This window comes from Arvicanthis niloticus, chromosome 12 (genome assembly GCF_011762505.2).
Source record: "Arvicanthis niloticus isolate mArvNil1 chromosome 12, mArvNil1.pat.X, whole genome shotgun sequence".
Taxonomy (NCBI): domain Eukaryota; kingdom Metazoa; phylum Chordata; class Mammalia; order Rodentia; family Muridae; genus Arvicanthis; species Arvicanthis niloticus.
In genome coordinates, this window is record NC_047669.1 from 8702924 (window position 1) to 8728838 (window position 25915).

General features: G+C 42.7%; 1 protein-coding gene across 5 annotated transcripts in view; it reads left to right on the forward strand.

The window, feature by feature from the left end:
* Vps8 (VPS8 subunit of CORVET complex) overlaps positions 1 to 25915 on the forward strand; it is a 218724-nt gene that overhangs the window by 154766 nt on the left and 38043 nt on the right. For all 5 annotated transcript variants that reach the window (XM_076942711.1, XM_076942713.1, XM_034514845.2 and 2 more), the window contains 6 exons: positions 463 to 566; positions 6028 to 6112; positions 6440 to 6522; positions 12831 to 12911; positions 14339 to 14508; positions 17766 to 17931. In XM_076942711.1, coding sequence (XP_076798826.1) covers positions 463 to 566; positions 6028 to 6112; positions 6440 to 6522; positions 12831 to 12911; positions 14339 to 14508; positions 17766 to 17931 — 689 coding nt within the window. The remainder of the gene's footprint in view (positions 1 to 462; positions 567 to 6027; positions 6113 to 6439; positions 6523 to 12830; positions 12912 to 14338; positions 14509 to 17765; positions 17932 to 25915) is intronic.

Sequence of the window (25915 nt, forward strand, 5' to 3'; positions counted from 1 at the left end):
GTACAGTCCTTCAGTGTGGGGAGGGTGTGGGGCAAGGGCAGCTACAGCTGTAGTGGCAGGAGCCTGAGGCAGCAGGTCAGGTGACTTTCAGTCAGGAAGAGAGAGGTCACTGACCACAGCCAGCCTGCAGCAGCTGCCACCACCGCCTCCTCCTCTTCTTCTTCCTCTTCCTCCTTCTTCTTCCTTCTCCTTCTTCTCCTCCTTCCCCACTTGTTGCCTGGACTCCAGCCCTTAAGGTGGTGACACTCATGTTCAGGGTGTGTCTCCCAACTCTTTGGTTAAAACTTTTTGGAACACACACAGAGAAGTATGTTTCCATGGTGATTCTGAATTCAGTTGAGTTAATAGTGATGAACCAACTAAAGCCACACGCACACACAGGGTGGAGTGTGGTTTTTCACAGAGGCTCTCAGGCAATCGTAGCGTATCTTTAGATGATATTTATCCTCTTTCCAAATCTAGATACAAAGGAGGACATAGTGCTGAAAGGTGTTGAAGATACCGTGGTAGAGACGATTGCTCTTTGCCAGAGAAATTCACAGCATTTGAATCAGCAGCAGCGAGAGGTAGGTAGGCTGATATATGCATAGCCCTTTAAAAACTTGTTCTGTGTGGAAACCGGGAGTCAGTTCTGTTTCCACTGCCCTCCTAGACACCTGAATTTAATTCGTCTGGGCTTTAATCACTCTTTGGTGTTCCTAGGACTGCAAGGCTCTTGTTGCTCCCATCAGGAGTGTCTGCCTTCTTTCCTTCCACAGAGGCCTCATGGCCATAGATTGAGCTGCACAGTGCTAGGCGTGGGAATGCTGGGCACCTGCTGCATCTGTGCAGTGGGTGGAGTTTCTGTTTGTGCTGGGTGGTGGAACCACGTCCTTGTAGTCAGCTGTCATCTCTTCTGCCCGCCCACAGTGCGTGAGAGTGAGAGCTAAGCCCTGCAGGTACCCAGAGCGCAGCAGAGGGCAAAGAGCAGCTGTAATATGGAGGGTGATCCTCATCCTTGGCTGCATGGAGTGGCCTGGAGGCTTTGAAATATTCATTCCTTGTGCTGTACCCCATATAATTAACTGACCCAGCCATCAGTATGTCCTGCTGCTGTGTACTGATTCTAGTGGTAGCCAAGGTTAGGGAGCTCTGCTGCGAACAGTGGACCGAGCACACTGAGAGCATAGGCCCACCCGGCTGAGCATGGGAGCAGGTGGTACTTACTGCAGAGAACTAGCAGCCCCAAGCGCTTAGGATGCACAGCTGCTGAGTTCCCTGGTGGTTCTAGAAGCAACGCTGGTGGTAGTTCAGAGACACAGCCCCACTCTCTGTGCTTGTCCTCCAGAGCTCCTGACTCTGGCTCTATGCTGGTAGCAGGGCCTAATTTCCACATCCTACATTTCTGAAATGGGAAACTAAGTTTATTTTTTTTCATATATATTACTATATATATTAAAATTAAAAGTACATCTTCGGTATATTTTCTTAATTTTATAATTTATTATGTTTTTGTCAGGAATTGTAAAAAGTATGCATAAGAAACATTTACACATAGATGTAATTTTTCCTCATTAAAAACTTTTTGATAAAATAATACAAATACATTTTAAACATCATGCAGTAATGCAGACAGGGAGCTGATGCAGCAGTTGAAGTACTTGCCATGAGCAAGAGGGGGTCGAGACCCCCAGAGTCCACATAGATCCCAGCTGGGTGTGCTGACTTCTGAAGGACTAGCCTTTTATACACTGTGGGTTTGACTGAGCACATGCAGGCACACATACCCATACACATGAATACACACATAGCCACACACATGCATGCATACATACCTATACATATGAATGCACACATGCATGCACACACATACACACCACAGAAGAGGAAAAAAGGAAAGCCATACAATATAGAAAGTTCACAGAGAGATTTAAGAAAAGTATTGCAATAGAGTCATATGATAACCCAGAGATAGCCATCATCACCGTTTGGGGAATATCACCCTGGATGTATTATTTGTCTGCTCAGGCTGATAAGTTTTGGGAAAAAAATGAACCAAAGGATACTTTCTCTTTAAAATACTGTGTTCTATCTTTTCTAAGAGCTAAGGAATTTCTAAACTGCATATAATTTTGTTTAGCTCCCAATAAACAAACACCAAAAGATCTGGATATCTGCACTAGGTTAGAATTATGTTCTGTGCTTACTATTACAGTTTAGTTTTAGATCCTATGAGGAAGTCATGCAAACTCATTCCATAGTGTTTCTATTCCCAAGTCTTTGTTTTTATTCATCATTTAGTTAGTTGATTATATTGGGGTGCAGTTTTGAAAACAAAGCAGTTTTAATTTTGAACCTGTAAGTTGGGGACCAACCATGACTGAATGGTGGGCCTGACACCTGAACTCAAAGCAGCCACTCTTACATCCTGATGCAAGAGTGTTCTCTATTTTGTTGATTTAGTACTCAAGACGTTAGAACCTTACACCATCCTCTTCACTCACATCTGCCGGTCATCTTTTAGTTCCACGATTTTAAGACCACATTCTGCAGTCTGATTCTCCAATATTCAGTTTGCACCGGCTCAGTCATAAGTAATTTTGAAAGCAAGAGGCAATTACAAAACATCATGTGACCCTTATACTAATTGAAAACATATCACTAAATCTTACTTCTTACATCTCTGTTACTGGGGCATACTGGGATTGATCTTTGTCACTGTATTTTGTAAAGGGCACATTCTTATGTCCTTTATATCTTACCGATTTTTAAAGTTAGTTTTTTGAGAGATTCATATAGTCTATGTTAGTTATATTCACATACTCTCTTTCCATATCTACCCACCCAATTTTGTCTCTCCTGGTTTTTAATCGTTCAAGACCAATTTTGCTGCTCCAAATACCCTTGGATGTGTGGTTTTCACTGGAGAATGGTCAGATAGTGTTCTTAGAGGAAATTGCTTCTCCTTCTGCCATAGTTGGAGTTATGAAAAGACACCATGGCCAAGACAACTCTTGTAAAGCAAAGCGTTTGATGGGGCTGGCTTGCAGTTCAGAGGTCATGGTGGGGAGCATGGCAGCCCACAGACAGACATGGTGCTGGAGAGGTAGTTGAGAGTTCTGCATCCTGATCCACAGGCAGCAGCAAGAGAGACTGGGCCTGGTGTAGGCTTTTGAAACCTCAAAGCAACCAAGGCTACATGAAGAACCTAACCTCTCTCATTTCTGAGCAACTTTCACAACAGCAGCAACATATTCAAATGCTCATCTTTCTATCAATTTATTTTTATAAAATTCATTAGGTTTAGGGCATTTCTGTTTTTATGCTTTGAGAACTTCATTTAATATATTTTGATCATATTTTGCCCCTCCCTCTGACTCCCTCAGATGCTTTCTGACCTCCCTGTTCCCTCCCAACTTTGTATCCTTCCCTTTGCAGGATTTGGTTGAGCCATACATTAATGCTTCTGCAGGACTAAACCCTTAAAGAAAACCAACTACTTTTCTTCCTCCAGAAGGCAGCAACTTCAATAGAGCCTCAGTTGGAGGTGGGGGGCTTGTGGCACCCTTCATTTTGGAGGAGTTTTAATGGGAGTTTACTTTGTTTCTCTTTGTTTCACACTGAAGACATGAAAGCAAGAACTACTGCTGTAGACAGTGAAGCAACTGGAAGGTTTGAAACATCAGAAAACTTGGTAATAAGCTGCCTTGACTGTCTCCCTGGTGAAGGCCAACCAGCAATCCAGTACTGTGCAGGGAGTGTTTCCTTGAAGCTAGATCTTAGGGAATTGGATGGGCAGTCCTTCTCTAAGGAGGCTGAGCACCCACCTCTGCGTATCAGTCTATGTCCTGAGCACCCCACCTCTGGGTATCTGTCTATGTTCTGAGCACCCACCTCTGGGTATCTGTCTATGTCCTGAGCACCTACCTCTGCATATCTGTTCTATGTCCTGAGCACCCACCTCTGCATATCTGTTCTATGTCCTGAGCACCCACCTCTGCATATCTGTTCTATGTCCTGAGCACCCACCTCTGGGTATCTATGTCCTGAGCACCCACCTCTGGGTATCTATGTCCTGAGCACCCACCTCTGCAAATCTTGTCTATGTCCTGAGCACCCACCTCTGCATATCTTGTCTATGTCCTGAGCACCCACCTCTGCGTATCTGTCTATGTCCTGAGCACCCACCTCTGGGTATCTGTCTATGTCCTGAGCACCCACCTCTGCGTATTTGTTCTATGTCCTGCGTGTCTGTATGCTAATGTCTCATGCCCCATGATTGCACTTAACAAGGATGATGCCATCATGTAGTTCTCTAAAAACAAAGCTGTTTCCTATGTATCTCAAGGCAGAAATTCAAGCTGTGTCATCATCTTCTCAGGTGATGGGATTGACACATTTTGGATCATTATGTTAATGAGTATTTTTAGACTTGCCCAATTTAAAATCTTAAAAGTTAGTGTGACAGAATGAGAGGAATAAGGTGTGTTTACCGTATGTTTAAGATTAATGTAGATATTTAATAAAAGGATAATTGTTCTGTTTATAATATGAATACATCCCATGGCTTTTATATCTACACATACATCATCTGCCACTTGGAAGCAATACACCTTTTTAAAAGATAATTGTAAAAAATCATCTTGATTAAATAATTTAATAAATCAAATTTTTAAATTTATTTTTTGTCTTTATTCTTTACATAGTTACTTCCTAACCTCAGTTTTTCTCCTCTACTCCTCCTGGCCCCCACCTCTCCTCTGCTCTAGAACTCCTCCTCCTTCATTTCTCTTCAAAACCAAACCGAAACAAAACAGAACAGAGTAAGCCTCCCAGGGATACCCACTGAATGTGGCATAACTACAGTAAGGCTAGGACACTATAAAGCAGATCTCAGTCTAGACTCTATAAATCAGATTTCCAAGCACAATCTATAAACCAAAAGTACAAATTAGGTATGCCACGTAAAAATAAGAGTTTCCTAAAATGAACAAGTGCATGATGTGTCTCTAAAAACAAGATAGAAAGAGAATGAATGGAAGGTGAGGTACTTGAGGGAAAAACACAGGAACAAAATCACTGGCTGAAAGAAATACAGCCCCAGGTTGATGATCTGCAGACAGCAGCGGTTAAGTGGAGAGGGACGCAGAGGCAATACAGCTCCCTGCCTGAGCTCAGGGCGGCAGGACAGCTCACTGGTCGGCTCACTGGTGTGCCTGGGCTCAGGGGTGCAGGATGGCTCGATGGGAGCAGCAGGTGCTGGTGTGCTGTGAGAGACCACACTCCTCCTCTGTTCCACTGACCCTTCCTCAGGTCTCCTGGATGCTGGCAGCACTAAGTCCTTCTAAGATACTGGGTTCAGGTGTTTATAAATGATTACCTAACAGTGAATTGCCAGACTTACTAGCTTGGTCTTTGTGGTAAAGACTGGGAAGCCCACTACCTGGAGTCAGTGTTGTTACTACCTTGTTGTTACTGTGTTGCCTTTGGCAAATTACTTAATTTCTTTAAACCAAGCAAAGATACCTACAATATAAGGTTATTATGAGAACAAGGCAAAAAATACATGGAGGGCATTAAATAGAGTCCATCATAGAAGTAATAAGTAACTGGTAAGTCTGTTTATCTCTTGGTGAAGTTGGTGATGCTGATGTGGTTTTTGGTTGTTGTTGTTTTTTTTTTTTTTTTAACCCTCCCTTTTAAGGTTTATCAGGGTAGGAAAAAGAGCCTAATTCTTGTGTAGGAAAGTCTGTGGATAACCTGAAGAACAGGAGTGGAGGCCAGGGGCTGTGGAGGGTATTTATCCCTTCTTTGTCACTTGTGAGAGAGCATAGCAGGAAGCTTCCATGGCTTGTCTGCACCCATACTCTCTATACACAAATGGTATTACAATCCTGCATCATCCTTATGCTTCCCAAAGCAGATGAAGGTGACCTCCTGCCTTTTCCCAGTCCAATGCAGATTTTGTCTCTGCGTGATTTTTGCCATTACATGTACACTTCATCTGCTAACACTATGCCAATGTTTCTGTTTCCTCCGGTGACACAGGCACTATGGTTTCCACTGTTAGAGGCAATGATGGCACCACAGAAGCTGTGCAGCTCGGCTGCGCCTCCTCATCTGCACTGTGAAGGTAAGCCCGTAGGAACCACAGGTGAGGCCAGGCCACTCGCCTTACCAGCCCACTTTCTGTCCTCAAAACCTGCTCTGGCAGTGGCCTTCCCTAGTCACACATTCCCATTATCCCCCCAGTGAAGCCCCTGTAGTCTCCATCTTGCCTTGTGTGTTTCTTTATGTGTGGTACTTACGTAATTTATCCAGAAAATGTGTAGTGTCTGCAACTGACCAACCGTCACTTTTAAGATACCAAACTGGCCTCGATTAAGTAAGTTTCTGTGTAAGGTGACTGTTTCTCTAACTAACAAGAAAAGCCTTAGTGTTAACACTTTTGTTCCAACAGCTCTGAAGTCTTTGACCATGCAAGTTCTAAACAGCATGGCAGCATTCATCGCCCTCCCATCCATCTTACAGAGGATCTTGCAGGTGAGCTCAAAGGCGGGGAAGGGAGGCTATTGACTGGGGCTTATATCACCTATGTTTTGTCAATAACTGATGTTCAAACTGACCTTGAATCAGTCTTGCATGGTGTCATCCCCTAGGTATGGCTTTACCTGACATTGCTTCCTTGGGGTTCATGTATACATTTCCTGATGGTTGCAGCCCCTGGGAGACAAAGGTCACTTATTTCTAGCTGATCATACTTTCAGATTTAAAAGAAAAAGAAAGAAAGTTCTCTAAAATAAAGTAAATGTAAGCATTCTAAGTCATGGTTGTTATTTCAGTTTTCTAGCTCATTCTAAATATAATTCTATGTTAAAAACTCACCCCAGCTGTAAATTCTCACTAGCCTTTTGTCCAGAGTTATTGTAAGAAACACTTTCTCCTGTTGTCTTTGGCAAAAAGACTAGAAACTTTCCGTCTTCATAAAAAAGAGAACACTAAAAATACTGTACGGTGTATTTTTAGAAAAACCTGTGAACATTCTTGGAGAGACAGCAAGGATTGGACTTAGACTCACCAGTCTTTCTCATCTCACTTTATGTGCAGTAGACACACACACACACACACACACACACACACACACAGAGTCAAATGGTGACGGATGCACAGGTCTCTATATCGCTTCTGAATGTCTCCACCAGCTCCACTTCTAAGGCCCCTTGAGTGCTCCTTCCCCTGTGCTTTGCTCTGAGCGACCTGTCTGATGAAGGGCTCTGCTTCAGGAGTCACTCATCACAGAGTGTCTGTCCTAGGCACTTAGGACCCAGGGTTGCTCAGTAGTGGAGCCCTTGCTTGCATAGTGTGAGGCCCTTTATTCATCCCCAGCACTGAAGGAAAAAAAAAACATGAGTAATGTGTATAGGGTTTTTGTTTATTTGTTTGGTCTCTTGAGACAAGTTTCACTGCGTAGCCCAGGCTGGCCTCAAACTCACAAAGATCTTCCAGTGCTGAATTCAGATATGTGCACCTCCACACCCAGCTCTCAGGTGTGTGTTGGTTACCACAGTTAGTCCTTGACAGCTATCACATATTGAGGACTTCTTCAAGGTAGACTCTTTCCATATGTTGTAAATCTATTAACCACAAAGTTTGTAAACATGCAGAGTAACACCTCCTCCATAAGGCTTGAAAAAGTGAATCTAAATCTCAAAGGAGGCTCTTTCTTGTGTGCACATTGTGCTTTATGATGAGCTTACCCACACACTATGCTGTATTCGCTATACCAAAACTCTGCTTTCCCTTTGCAAAGCGTCATGTCACTTAGAAACATCTTGTGTTTCAAAACAGAAAATCTTAGCTTTGACATGCACTGGGTTCATGATAAAATCCCGCTCACAGCAACGAATAACTCCTTACCAGTCAGGAGGCTGCTTTGATCTTAAACTTTTGTGTTTTTCTTTGCTTTAATAACTTCACCTCTTTATACATATAAAGTTTTAAATATTAAAGGTACTTTTACTTATAACAAGCTCTTGATATAGAAAAGGCAATTACAAATATGTCTCTGACAGGGTAGGTGTGGCGCTTAGCTGATAGCATGCTTGCCTTGCATGCAGAAAGCACCACATCCAAACCTTGTGTGGAGGTTCATTCATGCGGAGCCATCACCCCAAAAGTAGGGAAGAGGCGCTGAAGTTCAAAGTGGTCCTTGGCTACACAGCAAGTTCAGGACCAGCCTGGGTTACACCAGACTCTGTCTCAGAAACGTAAAAATAAAAAATCTGCTGACAAGGGAGAAAAAGCAAAGGATAGAGAAGTTAAATGTGCACCGTGTCCTGAATGCAGACGCTGAGGACTTCCAAAGTCTCCTGTTTCCTGACTCACATTTTCCATTATGACATTTACATTTTCCTCCATTTAACTTTGTATTTTTAAGGAACAAGTGAATTATCATGTATTAGGTTTTTTACCCTGTTCACTGATTGCTTGTGTGAATGACATGAGAGTCTGCCCCATAAGAGTCCATTTTAAGGACTGTCTGTTCTACTAGCACACCTCCATCCCCTCCCCCTCAGTTTCCCTCATCAGTGGTTGTTACATAGCTCATCCTATGGAATACCAGGCCACAGCCTCATGTCTGTTCCACTCTAGTGAAGACCTCGTAATGTATGACATCATTTGCCCAGGGCTTGTGCAAGAGGGAATGATTGCACCCCCAGGACAGAAGCCAAAAATAATTCAGAATGACTACAGTTCTTCAGGAGCAGTGCTCAGGGGAACAATATGGTGTCTCTCAGAAATGCCTTACCATTCCTGGTATTTTCTACTAGTCTGGTGCTACCTACAGTGACCTTTTCTAGATCCCAGCATTCCTGTACTGAGGACTTAGTTGAGTGTCCAACACATGGACCTGTGAGTGATGAACCACACCCATGCCATATGAGTGATGGACCACACCCATGTCATGGAGTCTTGGTGCACACTGTCTTTTTGATCCCTGAACAGTAAGCATTCACAACGTTGCCTTTCTAGAGAGGAAGGCATCATTCTGAACTTGCCTCAGTTTACCATTCCTGGGTGAGAACAGGTCTCTGGCTTCACATCTCCGGCTTTCTCTCTATCTACCATGAGTCAGTGTGTTTTTCATGTTCATATTAATCTAGAACTCCCCCAGGGAGAACGTAGGGAGGGACAATTATTTAGACACATAATTGCCCACAGAACTGAAATAAGTTGGTTTTTCTAGAATACATGGCCATAATCTGACTGGTACGTATTTATTCAAGTGATTCAGGGCCTGACTTATACAGCTTCTGTAGGACCATAAGTGCTTGATAAATAAAGACACTCTTAATGAACCCGTATTCTAACTCTTAAGTTAGAAAGGCATCACTGGGTGGGGCAGGTGAGATGGCTCAGTGGGGAAAGAAGCTTCATATCAAGCATGGCAATTCTAGAACCTATGTCGAAGGATAAAGCTAACTCCATAAAGTTGTCCCTGGCCTCCACTCCACACACATGCTGTGTACACACATGCCCTCCCCCTCTCTCTCTCTCTCTCTCTCTCTCTCTCTCTCTCTCTCTCTCTCTCTCACACACACACACACACACACACCAATAATAATAATAATAAATAAATAAATAAAACCAACGATTTTTAAGCAGACACTGCCGTATGACTGAAGTCATTCCTGATTTCTAAGAAAGCTACTTCTGAGTGTCCTGCGGAGGAAACAGCGAGCCTAGCATACACTCTTACTTACATAGAGCCATGCTAAGACTGAAGCTAGTACTTAGTTAGAGAACAAAGCACACACGTGACAGAATACGTTCCAGAAAGATGTATGGGAAAGCGGCAACTGCATCTTTTTCCGATGTGCTTTTGAAATTGTATGTGGCCACCGTATGTCTTCCTGCACAGTTAACAGCAAGTTACAGGGGAACACCAGCAGCTTTTTCATGAGAACTAGCTGGAGTCTGCAGAGTAATTATGAGGACTGGTGGCTGTTGTGTGCTCTCCTCGAATTCTATAATTGATGTGTTGCCTCAGCCTGAGTAGTTTTCCTGGTTTCCCTCCTAAATTATGTATAGTGAAGCAAAGTGTACTGAAGTAAATATAGAAATAACCTATAAAGATGTCTTCTTTTTCTCTGAATTTAGCCTTTTAAGATCTCTTTATTCTTCGATCTCTCCTGTCAAACACCAGAGCCATGAATACAGTCATACATTTATGGACATGTTAGAATAGATGTTAAGTTGAATTTTTATAGCATGGTGTTATTGATTGACTCTGTGGCTAAGAAATGAGTGTATCTAACGGGAGCTTCACCAAAGCATAATTAAATAAGGATGAAAGACGTTACATATATCTGTTTTTATGCAAGAGAATTGTCATGTGGATGTGTGGTGTGCGTTGTTTTTCCAGCAGAGGAGGTGAACCTGATTGGCAAGGGGTCCCCACTGGCACAGGATCTTTAGCTCAGTGATGTGCTCTCCAGCTGAGTCAGACCTGCACAGATAGGATCCGCTCAAGCCTTAATTCACTTGTAATTAGTACAAAATACACAGCTGAAATGACTAGAGGAACCTATGAGAGACAACTCCATACTGCTCTAGGAGACACTCAAGCCAGCTCCATGCTGCTCTAGAAAATACCCAAGCCAGCTCCATGCTGCTCTAGAAAATACCCAAGCCAGCTCCATGCTGCTCTAGAAAATACCCAAGCCAGCTCCATGCTGCTCTAGAAAATACCCAAGCCTGGTGCTAGTCTCCATTAGAAGCTGTACTGCCCAGCCTCCCAGAGCCAACATAGAAGTCATGACTGAAAATGAGCAACCATTAAATTCACCCAAATTCACCCAAAGTTTTTCTTTCTAAGCTCAGCTTCTCTTACAGCATGACTTACCACAAAGTTGCCAGAGACGTTTCTGACAGTCATTTATTTATCATTCAGTTTAGTTACCTATATTGTCCAGCAAAAATTGTTTGTTTCCTTGTTTATTTCTTATGTATCTATACCTGGGAAGGCATCATATATACGGGAGACTATGAAAACTTGGGTTCTGAAGTTTCTAGATGCAAATGCAGCCTCTTGGCATAGCAGTTCTTTCACAAACTTTGCTTGCTCTCAGCCTCACTGAAGTGCTGGACGATGTCAGGGATGTTTATTGGGTGATCCTGCAACCCTGTCAGGTTCTGAGAGCCCCCAGAGATACAGACGCCTGCATGTCCACTCCTTATATAAAAGTGAGTCTGCATGAGACCTGCCTCATTTTCTCACTTGTTTGATTGTTGTGGCTCTGTAGCCCAAGCTGGCCTCAAACTCAGTATCCTCCTGCCTCCACCTCCCCAGCCTGGCTCCCCCTTACCATGCCTAGTGCATTATAAATGATATGTAAATAGTTATGGTAAAATCATGTTTATTTAGGAAGCAGTTACAATTCAAAAAGTCTATACATGTACACACACAGTCACTCTGCTGTTTTCCGTGTGCACTTGGTCAAATCATATGCAGGTGCCTGATCATGGGGGTGGGACAGACAGTATAAAGTGCTTGCCCCTGTATTTGACGTATTCTACACTTTAACAAACAGTGTCTACTTTGATCTTTGTTGTGTGCCTGGATTTTTCTACTTGATAGTCACTTGTGTTATACATAGCCTTGTATTCGAGCTTGACCTGATCATTTGTTATCAATCTAGTCAAAGATACAGTTTAAAGGGGCATAAAATATGCTGAAGATGAAAATTGTATGATACATATTGGATGGAGCAGTTTGTCAACATAGTATATACCTGCAGCCATAAAAGTGCTCTAGTCCATAATTTCTCTTTCTGGAGATGTTCTCTTAAAAAAGAGTCAGAAATTCAGACCAGATTATAGTCATCAGCTTGGACAGTGGGTGGGGAGGAGACCCCAGACATAACAGCCTGGAATGATTAGGAAAAATGTTACATTTTAACATGATTTCTATTCTGTAGTTACTCAGAAATATGATATCAGAGTGTAACATTAACTGAAAAGTAGGCATGTGATGATCATATCGCAGACGCTAAGAAATGCATCCAGAAGCAAGGCCTGTTGAGTGCCAGTAGTCTCTGGATGGGTGGCTTGGACTTCCAAGGTTTTGGTCCACTTACTGTTTGGGGACTGTGCACAATAAATAAGTGCTTGGCATACCTACTACAAAAAGGAGTAGAGAGAACTTGAGGTTTTAAATAGCTGTGATTTAGCAGTAATGGCTTTATTAGAAAAAACATGTTGAAAGCTGTTTGTCTCCAAAATTAGGGGAATTTAGTTGGTTTTAAGCAAGACGTGACAAAATGTGGGTGCTGAGTGGTTGACGTACAGATTCTGGTGTTCTTGGATACATTGGTTTTCATGCTGTGGATGGATCAGGGAGGGTTGGTGTCTAATACACAGGCTTCTGAGGGAAGCAGAGGTGATAAGTTAGATCAGACTTACAGAGAAGATGGTCATCGAAGGGACTTGGGTCACCCATTTTATTTTCCAAAACAGTTAGGATGTCTAGAGAGAAACAAGTGTCTCCTGGGTACAGTTCACAGAAGAACACGTTTGCTGTGACTGTTAGTACATAGCTCATCCTGTAACCCTGAGACTCAGGAGGATGGGTGTGGTTCAGGAAGAGCAAGCATGTTGTAATGGTTAGTGTGGAAGCTATCCATGGTAGCTCATCCCTGCTCAGGAGCATGGCAGGTTTGATGCCAACCTGAGCTACAGAGTGAGACACGGCCTCAGGGAAACAACACCCACCAGAGCAAGTGCTCAAAATGATGTTAAAGCACCAAGAGTCATAACAATTACTTTTTTTTTTTTTTTTTTCTGAATAGGACCCAATTTATGGGAAAGGAAAACTTGGAGAAATTCAGGGCCTTATTCTGGGGATGCTGGACACCTTTAACTATGAGCAAGTAAGTAAGCTGCTTGCACCCAAGTTTGTCTTAAGGTGGAAAAGAAATCGTGTTTTTCTTTTCTATTCTTTCCTCTCTTTCTGTTTGAATATTTTTGAATTTGAAAATTACTACTTACTAAAATAAGGTATATTTAAATACATATGTACCTTTTTCTACTTTTAAGTTTCTTGCTAACTTATACACAGAGAGAGAATATTCAGGTGCATCTTACTTTTTGATTCAGTGGCAATCAGACCAGTATTTTAATTTCAAAATGGAAATAGGATAAACTTTTTGGAAAATGATTAATTAAAAAATCTGTGATCCATAAAAGGGGTCAGTCAGTACAATTATAGAAAAAAAGCAAAGAAAAATTAAGTGTTCTGAAACGTTATTGCAGCTAACTAGAAATTGTGCTTCTTCTCTTAACTCAGAATTACTTAAAGATTCAGTTAGAGCCAGCTTGACTTTGGTGCTCACTCTCTTCCTGAGGAAAAGTACAGCGTGCCACCTCGGTGTGTTGGTACAGAGTCTGCTTTTGTTAAGAATTTAGGAGTGAGAAGAAAAATTGAGAGGCAGTTTTTCTTAAATATTTACCTTAAGAATTCAAGTTTTTCTTCAAATAGGGGACTCAATGCCCCCACAGACACAGACCCTGGGAGGTGGGAGGGAGGCTGAGCACAGCTGGGAGGGTCCTGCCTGCTGCAGATCTGAGGAGGAGAGAGGAGTGAGACTAGGAAGAAATTAGCATATCTTGACAATTAAGTCAAAGTTTTGCATTTCAAGTGAAGTTAAAGAATTAAACTGTGTAGCTAAGCGGTGGGCTATACACAGTCTGTCTTTCCCTGACTACATGGCTCAGCGATGGATGGGTATGAACATTGAAAGTTGATATGGCATGAGAGCACTTTACAAGCGGAGGCAGCCCTAAGGTGACCTGACGTGCTAGCTGCGGAATGTCTCAATGACAGATGGCAGGGTCTTGAGCAGCTTCAAATGACTTTTAAGTGCTGATCAGAAAATGAGATCTCTGCCCAAGGGAGAGGAGCACTGAATAATGACCATCGTTAGCTTTCCAGTGAGCGGATTTGAAGCACTGCCGTGCAGCCTTCTCAGTAAGAGGCCAGGGAGCAGGGCTGTTCTTACCCAGCCTGTCAGCCATCAAGAGAGGAGTTTTAAATGCACTGAATAGGTTTGGCCTTATCGAGTCATCTGAAAGCCATCCGGACTGAGTTAGGCCACAAAAGGGCAGAGCACACATTGCTTAGGAGCTAGTGGCAGTCTTGAACATCTTAGTGTCTGCACACGACGGGTCCCTGAGGGGCCTGTGGATCTGGATGTTCGGTTGTCTCGTCTTCTATGGAGTGCTCCAGTTCCAGTTGTGTTGCTCTTCATCAATCCCTGTCTTGCATTTTCACCCTTTCTTTTGTTTTGACCCATCATAGACCTTGCTAGAAACAACAGCCAGCCTCCTGAACCAGGATCTCCACTGGTCACTGTGTAACCTGAGAGCATCAGTATGCAGAGGACTCAATCCCAAACAGGATTACTGTTCTATATGCTTACAGCAGTACAAAAGACGCCAAGAAATGGCTGATGAAATTATTGTCTTTAGGTAAGAGAGGGAGGGAATGTTAACTCTCATGGCCATAGTAGCCAAGCGGGAGTCAATGTGACCATGCAGCCTCAGTCAGCCATTGAAGCAGTGGGCACAGTTGGCAGAGTCCCTTCTCCACTGCCCTTACAGTCTGCTTGGGAGAGGGGAGGGGAATTAAGGGTCTCAGTCTGTAAGTAAGTATGTGAGTCCTGTAAGTCAGAGTCAGGATGAGACGTGCACACAGAGCAGAAGCATGGGCGAGCGCAGTGTTGCCAAGGAACAGTATGTTAAGAAAGCACAGTGAGGGAATGCGTGTCTCTCTCTCTCTCTCTCTCAGGGACGACCCATGAGCAGGACAAGACTGGGTCACATAGACTCTGAAAGCTGTGACCATCTTAGTGCATTGAGTGTGGAGGTGGAAACCAGGCCTTTGGCTTGAAAAACTGGGTGAACATGGCACCCTAGTCTGAGGAGAGACCAGTGTAAGAAACTAGGACAACAGGAACCTTGTCCTGCAGGTCTGGGGCTTGAGGTGGTTTCTGGATTGTTCAAAGGTTTATCTAACATACATACTCTCGTCAGAAATTGAGAACCATGTTGAGGGGAAATAAGACATTTAGGAATCAGCAAACACATTGATTGTCTTTAAATCCCAATACCAAGAGAGGAGACATTCCATACACAGGTGACACAAGAGGAGAGCTTAGCACCAGGATCAGACAGTTTATCCAAAATAATGTGAGGAGAGATAACACAGTATGGCTCAGAGTCAAACTTCCTGAGTTCAGTTATCCTGGTTTCCTTATGTGTAGACTGAGATAGTAACAGTACTATAGTAATCAGCCACTGGCTGCCTGGTATAAGTAAGCACTTGGAAACACCAGCTGTGCAGGAAGACTGGCTGGTCTGGAGGTGACCGAGGAAAGTGTTCTCATCATACGAAGAACCCATTTCTGTTAAAGATGTTCACTAGAACCTACTTGTCTTGTTTTTGTTTGATTGTTTTTTTCAGTTTAACACAAATTAAAATTTGTGAGAAAAGGGAACCTAATTGAAAAATATAAAATGCCTTCATAAGATTGGCCTGTAGTCAAACCTGTGAGGGCCCAGACCACTATGGTTAGTACCACCCTTGAGCAGGTGGTCCTGAGTCAATTAAAAAAAATAGGCTTGGAGTTGGAGAGATGGCTCAGTGGTTAAGAGCACAGGCTACTCTTGCAGCAGACCTGGATTTCAGCTCACAACCATCTGTAACTACATTTCCAGTGGATCTGATATCCTCTTCTGACCTCCATGAGCCCCAGGCATGCAGGCAGAATACCCACACACATAAAATGTAAATAAATAAATAAATAAATAAATAAATAAATGCCGGTGCCTGCCCTGTTTTACCTGAGTGAAGAATGCGACCTGAGTTATAAACTGAAATAATTTTTTTTAGTTACTTTTCTATTGCTATGATAAGACACCACAACCACAAGGCAATTTATAGAAGAAAGACTTTACTGGGGAATTACAGTTCCACCAACTGGGGACCCAAGCATTCAGATATGTGAGCCTATGGGGCTATTTTCATTCAAATCATCACAGCCCTGGTGTTTAATCACAGCAGTAGAAACCCTAACAAAGACACTACTGTGCACCAGAGCTATTCATCAGGATATAGAACAGCATGAACACAGGAGTGAGATGTGAACCAGTGATAGCTACTATGGAAAAAAGAATAAAGCATGCAGAGAGATGTGCAGAAGTTTAGGGGGTTGGGTGTTTTATACAACATCATTAGGAATGCCTCACTGTTTAACAATCAACTTTGAAACTTTATGTAATTGGTTATTACATTAATAAAAATAAAACAGTATAGAGGAAAGGATGTTGGTAGCTGCTAATTTTTAGAGAGCAGATAGGGATTGTCTCCCCGTTTAAATGATGTTTGAGAGATTTTAAGACACAAGGAAGTGGCTCTCTCATTTATAGAGCATGTTAAGCTGGGGGTGGGGATATGAAGGCTGTCAGGCAATGCCCTTCCTGGTATACTTCAAGGACAGTGAGTGGGTGGCACAGCAGGTCTGGACAGAGTGAGGAGACAATGACAAGAGGGATGGTGGAGGAAGAACAAAGGCTAACCAGGCAGGAACTGGTTCTTGTACAAAGTTGGACTTTCTTCTTAGAAGGCGCTGTGTAGTTTTGAGAGTGGGAGGGCCATGTTAATGGTCATTCATTGCTGTGTTGCTATGGAGGGTCAAGGAAAGATGCAAAATGCCAGTAAGGCTACTTCAGGGCCCATGTGAGAGACGGCCCAGCACAGTCAGCAGCAAAGAGCTAAGAAGCGAAAATTCTGGGGATCATGTAGAGGCAGAATCATAGGATTTGCTTATAGAAATGTTTACCATTAATGAAGCAAAAAGCAGTCAGGGATGGCTCCAGAGTCTCACCTGAGAAACTGGAGGAATATAGTCACTATTATTGAGATGTAGAAGGTCAGATAAAAGTGTGCAGTGGAAGTGGAGGTAGTGAAGTTAGGAACTTGTGTTTGGATGTGTTAAATTAAGACTCGTGTTGGGCATCAAGGGTAGAGTTGCCAAGGAGACAGATAGGACTGAAGGGAGAGGCCTGGGCTGGTGGTATACATCTGCGAGTCAGGAGCCTGCAGCATCTTAAAGGTTTGGAACTAGAAGTAATCACTGAAGGAGCAGGGCTAGGTAGAGGAAAGGCAAGCCTATGAGACACGGGTTCTGTACCGGAAAAAGCAGCATTGAGAAGTGGAAGGACAACAGGAGAGAAAAGGACCACCTTCTAATCCAGTGTTTCCAATTAGAGACAGGGGTTCAGAGCCAGCCACCAGGGACGCCCTCTTAGGAGCATCGTTAAGCTTTAGAGCCTGGCACCTTTATCATTGTTTGAAGCCGTAGTCTGCCTTGAATATGGTGAGGGCTCTCATGTTATTACCAAGCTACTTACATAATTCTTTTTCCCAATTGCTTTTTTAAACAATGATCCCCAAAAAGAATGATCAGAACGCTACAGTTAGAGTAAACGTAGGCTCCGCCCAGCTTCTGCAGTGTGGAGGCGTGCCACTCACAACGTAAGATTCAAGTAAGGCAAGACTGGATCCCTAAAGGGGAGGATATCATTAAATACACGTCCCCTCTTGGTACTTGTCCCTGAGTAGCCGGCCACTAGTTGAGATTTTTCTTTACCACATACAAGTGTATTCTATAGTTCATGTGTGTGAATTTTATGCTAAGTGTAATTTGTTTGTCTTCATTTTATAGCTGCGGCCATTTGTATCATTCATTCTGTCTCCAAAGTAAGGAATGTACGCTAGAAGTTGAGGGTCAGACAAGATGGACGTGTTACAAATGCAGCTCAAGTAATAAGGCGGGCAAACTGAGTGAAAATCCTTCAGAAAACAAGAAGGGACGGATAGCCTCCTCACAGGTAAGACTTGCTTCAGCACTGGCATATGCTTTTCCTGCCAGTCTCTTAGGCCTGGCCTATTTTGTCAGGTCCCATAAGCCTCCAGTTTCCCTGATGGATACTGAATGCTCAGCTCTCCTGCTCAGTCACGTTTAGTGTTGAAGAGCCTGTTCTCTCTGCGCAGCACTGACAAACTGATGAAACCTGTTCAGCCATTGAGAAGCTTGGAGCCCAGGTCAGCAGCAGAGAAGATAGGTAGGCACATTCTCAGGGGCAGCGGGACAGCAAGGACAGATGAACAGTGCTGATTATTACCCACATGGCAAGAAAGGGGAATCACCACTCTCTTGGAGCTGGTGATGGGCCAGGCGTTGCTCATAGGCTCCATGTATGTCTTTTTCCCTTAAAGAACTTGGTGCAGAGTGTTCACTTCAGAAACTCTTCATTGCCCGTGGAGACGAGGGACTGTATCAATTATATTTATTTTGCAGCATTTTTTAAAGAGGCAACAGAGCAGAGTGCTCTCTGCTGCTGTTCTGTAGGTCTGAGGAGAACACTGTGACAACAGAGGGAGAAGTTTGTAGGACTGTGGCTTGACCACTGAACTGTGACACAGTCGCTGCTTCTTGCTCAGTATCACACAGCCCCCAGCCGACCTCCATCTCTAATAGAGGAAACTCAGGCCTGTTACATTACTTTGTTTTATGTTTTCTCTGGAAGACTGAACCAAAGCCAGGTACAATTTCATCATTGGCATCTCTTCCAGATAATGTTTAACATATCTATACTCCAGTGATAGAAATTCCTTTTTGTCATTAATATTCATATTTGCCCAGTTTTTTCATTTATTTATTCACTTTATGTCCTGATTGCAGCCTCCACACAGCCCTCCTGCCCTCCCACTCCCACCCTTACAAATCCCTTTACCCATTACCCTGACCCCCTTCTCTGAGGAGAAGGGGAAGCCCCCCTTGGGCATCAGCCCACCCAGGGACATCCAGTCCCAGCAGGACTAAGTGCATCCACTCCCACTGAGGCCCAAGCAGGCAGTCCGCTCAGGGGAAGTAGATCCACAGGCAGGCAACAGAGTCAGAGCAGCCCCTGCTCCGATTGTTAGGGGACTCACATGAAGACCAAGCTGCACATCTGCTACAAATAGGTAGGGGGGCTAGGTCCTTGTGGTATAGTGAGACATCTTTTGGGTATTTGCCCAGGAGTGGCCTAGATGGGTCTTGGGGTATAACTATTCCTAACTTTCTGAGAAACTGCCAACATGATTCCAACATGGTTGTGTGGTTTGCACTCCCACCAGCAGTGGAGGAGTGTGCTCCTTGCCCACATCCTGGCCAGCATCACTTTAGTTTTTGATCTTAGCCTTGCTGACAGGTGTAAGACAGGATCCCAGAGTCATTTTGGTTTGCATTTCCCTGATGACTAAGGACATTGAACATTTCTTTAAGTACTTCTTGGCCATTCTAGATTCCTTTGTTGAGAATTCTCTGTAGCTCTGTACCACATTTTTAATTGGGTTATTTGGTTTGTTGGTGTCTAATTTCTTACATTCTTTATATATTTTGATTATTAGTCCATTGTCAGATGTAGGGCTGGTAAAGATCTTTTCCCATTCTGTAGGCTGCCATTTTCTCCTATCAATGGTGTCCTTTGCCTTGCAAAAGCTTTTCAGTTTCATGCGTTCCCATTTATTAATTGTTGATCTTAGTGCCTGGGATACTGATGCTCTGTTCAGGAATTTGTCTCCTGTGCAATACGTTCAAGGCAGTTATCTGTTTTCTCTTCTATTAGATTTAATGTGTCCGATCTTATGTTGAGGTCTTTGATCCACTTGGGTTTGAGTTTTGTGCAGGGTGACAAATATGGATCTATTAGCATTTTTCTACACACAGACATCCAGATAGACAAACACCATTTATTCAAGATGCTTTCATTTTTCCATTGTACAGTTTTGTCAAAAATCAAGTGTCCATGGGTGTGTAGGTTTATTTCTTCAGTTCTATTCTGTTGAGTGACCTGTCTGTTTATATACCAATATTATGCAGTTTTTATTACTATTGCTTTGTAGTACAGCTTGAAATCAGGGATGGTGATCCTCCCAGATTGTTTTAACTGCCCCAGGTTTTTTGTTTTTCCATATGAAGTTGAGAATTGCGCTCTCAAGGTCTATGAAAAAAATGTGCTGGAATTTTGGTGGGCATTGTATTGGATCTGTATATGCCTTTTGTGGGATGGCCGGTTTTACTATTAATCCTACTGATCCATGAGCATGGGAGATCCATTTTCTCATATCTTCCTCAGTTTCTTCCTTCAGAGACTTGAAGTTTTTGTCATGCAGGTCTTTCGCTTACTTGGCTAAAATTACATCAAGATATTTTATATTATTTATGACTACTGTAAAGGGTGTTGATTCCCTCATCTCTTTCTCATTTATTATTTGTATAAAGGAGGGCTACTGATTTTTTAAAGTTGATTTTGTGTCTAGCCACTTTGCTGAAGGTGTTTATCAGCTGTAGGAGTTCTGTGGGAGATTTTTTGGGGGACACTTAGGTATACTATCATATCATTTGTGAATAGCAAAAACTTGGCTTTTTCCTTTCCAATTTGTATCCCCTTGATCGCCTTAAGTTGTCTTATTGCTCTAACTACATCAAATATTATGTTGAATATATAGGAAGAAGGTGGACACTCTTGTCTCCTCCCTGATTTTAGTGGAATTGCTTTAAGTTTCTCTTTATTTAATTTGATGTTAGCTATAGGCTTGCTGTATATCCATTGCCTTTATTATGTTTGGGTATGTGCCTTGTGTTCCTGATCGCTCTAAGACTTTTTACCTGAAGGAGTGTTATCTTTTGTCAAAGGCTTTTTCAGCATCTAATGATATGCTCAAATGGCTGTTTTCTTTAAGTTTGTTTATATGATAAATTATGTTGATAGATTCTGTATATTGAACCATCCCTGCATTCCTGGGATGAAGCCTACTTGATCATGGTGGATGAGATTTTTGATATGTTCTTGGATTTGGATTGAGAGTATTTTATTGAGTGTTTTTGAAATGTCTGTTGTTATCTCTCCCTTTTCATTTGTGATTTTCTTAATTAGGATATTGCCTCAGTGCCTTTTAGTTTGGCTAAGGGTTTGTCTATGTTGTTGATTTTTCTCAAAAAAAAAAAAAAAAAAAGCTCTTAATTTCATAGACTCTTTGTATTGTTCTTTATGTTTTTACTTTACTGATTTCAGCCCTAAGTTTGATTATTTCCTGCCTTCTACTCCTCTTAGGTATGTTCACGTCTTTTTTGTTATATAGCTTTCAAGTGTACTTTTAAATTGCTTGTATGAGAACTCTCCAATTTCTTTATGAAAGTACTTAGTGATATGAACTTTTCTGTTAGCACTGATTTCAGTGTGTCCCATAAGTTTGGATATGTTGTGCCTTTATTTTCTTTGGATTCCAGAAGGTCTTTAATTTCTTTATTTTAGGGTTGTCAGTTTTCATGAGTTTGTAGGCTTTCTGGTGCTTCTGTTGCTGTTGAAGTCCAGCTTTAATCCTTGGCCGTCTAATAAGATCTAAGGGATTATCTCAGTTTTCTTGTTTCTGTTGAGGCTTGCTTTGTGACCAACTATATGGTCAGTTTTGGAGAAGGTTCCATGAGGTGCTGAAAAGAAAGTATTTTTTTTTGTGTGTGTTTGGGGAAATGTTCTGTAGGTATCTGTGTGATGGTTTGTATATGCTTGGCCCAGGGAGTGGCACTATTTGGAAGTGTGGCCCTTTTGGAGTAGGTGTGTCACTGTGAGCATGGACTTTAAGACCATCACTATAGCTGCCTGGAAGCCAGTCTTCCACTAGAAGCCTTCAAATAAAGATGTTGAACTCTCAGCTCTGCCTGCACCATGCCTGCCTGGATGCTGCCATGCTTTTACCTTGATGATAATAGACTGAACTTCTGGACCTGTAAGCCAGCCCCAATTAAATGTTGTCCTTTATAAGATTTGCTATGGTCATGGTGTCTGTTCACAGCAGTGACCATAACCAAGACAATCTGTTAGGTCCTTTTGATTCATAACATTGGTTCATTTCGTTAATTCTGTTTAGTTTCTGTCTGGATCTATCCATTGGTAAGAGTGGGATGTTGAAGTCTCCCACTATTAGGCATGCGGTTCAATAAGCGGTTTAAGCTTTAGTAATGTTTCTTTTATGAATGAGGGTTTCCTTACATTTGGGCATTGATGTTCAGAACTGAGATGTCATCTTCGTGGATTTTTCCTTTGATGAATATGAAGTGTTCTTCCCCATCTCTTTTGATTAATTTTAGTTGAGAGTCTATTTTATTAGATATTAGATTGGCTATGCAGCTTGCCTCTTGGGTTCATTTTCTTGGAAACCTTTTTCTAGCCCTTTACTTTGAGGTAATATCTATCTTTGTTGCTGAGGTGTGTCTCCTGTATTTAGCAGAGTGATAGATCCTGGTTATGTATCCATCCTGTTAGCCTATGCCTTTTTTTATTAGAGAATTGAGTCCATTGATGTTGAGAGATATTAATGACCAATGATTCTTAATTCCTGTTATTTTGATGTTGGTGGTGAGAGAGAGAGAAAGAATGTGTTTATGTGTGTGCTTCCATTATGTAGTTTTTACTGGTATAGAATTATTTTCTTTCCTGTGTTTTTTTGTGTCTAGTTATCCTCCTTGGGTTGGAGTTTTCCTTCAAGTATGTTCTTTAGGGCTGGATTTGTGGATAGAGTTTAAATTTGGTATTGTCTTGGAATATCTATTTTTCTCCATCTATAGTGATTGAGAGTTTTGCTGGGCATTATAGTCTGGGCTGACACCTGTGGTCTCTTAGAGACATCTGTCCAGGACCTTCTGGCTTTAGAGTCTCTGTTAAGAAGCCGGGTGTAAATCTGACATGTCTGCCTTTATATGTTACTTGGCCTTTTTCCCTTGCCATTAATAGTCATTCTTTATTATGTATGTTTAATGTTTTATTATGTGGTGGGAGGATTTTCTTCTTTGGTCCAGTGTAATTGGTGTTCTATAAGCTCTATTGTTTGTTTATAGGCATCTCTTTCTTTAAGCTGAGATGGTTTTCTTCTGTGATTTTGTTGGAAATATTTTATGGTCCTTGGGTCTGGGATGCTTCACCTTCTTCTATTCCTATTATTCTTAGGTTAGGACTTTTCATAGTATCCCAGATTTCCTGTTTAGTTTGTGTCAGGAATTTTTTCGACTTAACATTTTCTTTGACAGATATATTAATTTCTTCTATTTTCTATGCCTGAGATTCTCTTTCATCTCTTATATTCTCTTGTTGATGTTTGCTTCTGGTGCTCCTGTTCTCTTCCCTGCCTTTTCCATCTCCAGGATTCCTTCAGAATGTGTTTTCTTTATTGCTTCTATTTCCATTTTCAAGTCTTGAACAGTTTTATTCATTTCCTTTACTTGTTTAATTGCATTTTCCTGTATTTCTTTAAGAGTTATATTTGTTTCCTCTTTAAAGGCCTCTACCTCTTTTATTGTATTTTCCCATATTTTTGATGGATATATTCATTTCCTCTTTAAAGCCATCTATCATCTTTATAAGGTTGGATTTTAGGTCGTTTGCTTGTTCTTCAGTTGTGTTAGGATACCCAGGACTTGTTGTCATGGAATAGCTCTGCTCTAAAGGTGCCATATTGCCCTGGCTCTTGCTGATTGTGTTCTTCTGCTGGTCTTTTGCCATCTGGTTGTAACTGGATATTCCTGGTGCAACAGGCCTCCAGTGGCAACCTTGGGCTGGACAGTGGAACTCGGGGCAGTGCTCTTCTCAGAGTAGCTGGGTATGCTCCATGGTAGATGGTGGGGAGGGGTTGGGGGCAGAAGTAAGGGTGTAACTTGGATGTGCTTGGTATTGCAGGCTTGATGAAGGTGGCCAGGGAATCTAGCTCTGGGGGGACAGCAAGCATCGCAGGGCAGCTGGGTGTGCCCTGGGTGGACTCAACTGGGGAATGGGGATTGGGGAAAGAATTTAACCTGGATATTCCTTGTGTGGTGGGCCTGGTGGAGGCCAGTGGAGTGGTGGCTGAACAGTGGCATTTGCCCAGCTTTTATTGAACATTATATCAGTATCTGCTTGTGCTAGATGTGAATGAAATATTATATAGGTAAGGATAAACATAATTGTGTCTTGTGGGATGTATAGCCATGAAGTTTGAATAATCGTTCTCAATCCTCAAGTATGTGATACCATCCTAACTCCAGTTCTATCAGTCATTACATCCGCTGACTGCCCAGCAATCCCTTGCTCTAACTACCCAGAGTCTGAGGGTCAGGCCTGTAAGACTGCCCTCATATCATGTGATAGTCCCACTACTCTCCTGTGACCAGGTTGAAGAGAGCTGAGCATGGCAGGTCCCATGCCCACTCTCTGGGCCCACCACTGCCCCAGCAACTTCAACAACTCCACCCAGCCAGAAGCTCTGAAATCATATCATTTAGACGTTTCATTATGAAGTCAGGGTTTATTAAATCATTGGATATTCTGTGGCTAAGCTCAGTCTCTGGGCACCTCCCCTCTCCAAGGTTGAGGGGATAGAGCTGAAAATTTGAAACCTTGACCCCTGGCTTAATCTTCCAGGCAACCAGCCCTCATCCCTCATCCTCAGACTATACAGGGATTCCCAACCCCTGCTCCCAGTCATCTCATTAGCATTCAAAAAGTGCTCTTCCTGCAGAGGAACAAGCTTCCAAGGTGGGGTTGGCTTTTTGTTTACTGTTTAGATTTATTTATTTTTACTTTATGAGTATGAGTGTTTTGCCTGCATATATGTCTGTGTACTATGTACATGCCGTGCCCTTGGAAGCCAGAAAGAGGGCATTAGATTTCTTGGAATGGGAGTTACAGAAGGCTTTTAGCCACCCTGTGGGTACTGGGAATTGAACATGGGTCCTCTGGAAGAACAGTTAGTGCTCTTAACTGCTGAACCGCAGTTCTAAGATTTTAAGAGCTCTTTGCCAGGAACCAGGGACAAAGGCCAGTTATTCTTATTGTATGAAAAGCACTTACAGATGAACCATGCTGGAAGAACAGAAAATGAGTGTACCTGCATCAGACATAAAGAATGATGGAAGAGCCTGTCAGCTGCTCCTGCAGGGGAAAATGGGGAGGGGAATAAGATAGGCAAGTTTAGATACAAAGGTAGGATAGAGGAGGAATGAGGACATCATGGAGAACAAACCTCTGCTCTCAACAGAAGAAGGTGTGTATTAGATATAGAGGGCATAGTTAGATATAGAGGTGAAAGAGCACCTTCACAAGTGTCACCTCCTCACAGGTGTCACCTCCTTACAGGTATCACCTCCTCACAGATACCATCTCCTCACAGGTATCACCTCCTCACAGATACCATCTCCTCACAGGTATCACCTCCTCACAGATACCATCTCCTCACAGGTATCACCTCTTCATAGGTGTCACCTCCTCACAGGTGTCAACTCCTCACAGGTGTCACCTCCTCACAGGTGTCAAATCCTCACAGATATCACCTCCTCACAGGTGTCACCTCCTCACAGATATCATCTCCTCACAGGTATCACCTCTTCATAGGTGTCACCTTCTCACAGGTGTCAACTCCTCACAGGTGTCACCTCCTCACAGGTGTCACCTCCTCACAGATATCATCTCCTCACAGGTATCACCTCTTCATAGGTGTCACCTCCTCACAGGTGTCAACTCCTCACAGGTGTCAACTCCTCACAGATGTCACCTCCTCACAGATGTCACCTCCTCACAAGTGTCACCTCCCTCAGGAGTGTCACCTCTCTCAATAAGTGTTATCTCCTCACAGGTATCATCTCCTTCAGAAGTATCACCTCCCTCAGGAGTGTCACCTCCTCACAGGTGTTACCTCCCTCAAAAGTGCCATCTCCTTCATGGGTGTCACCTTCCTCAGGAGTGTCACTGCCCTCACAAGTGTTACCTCCCTTGTAAATGTCACCTCCATCTCTCCTGGAAC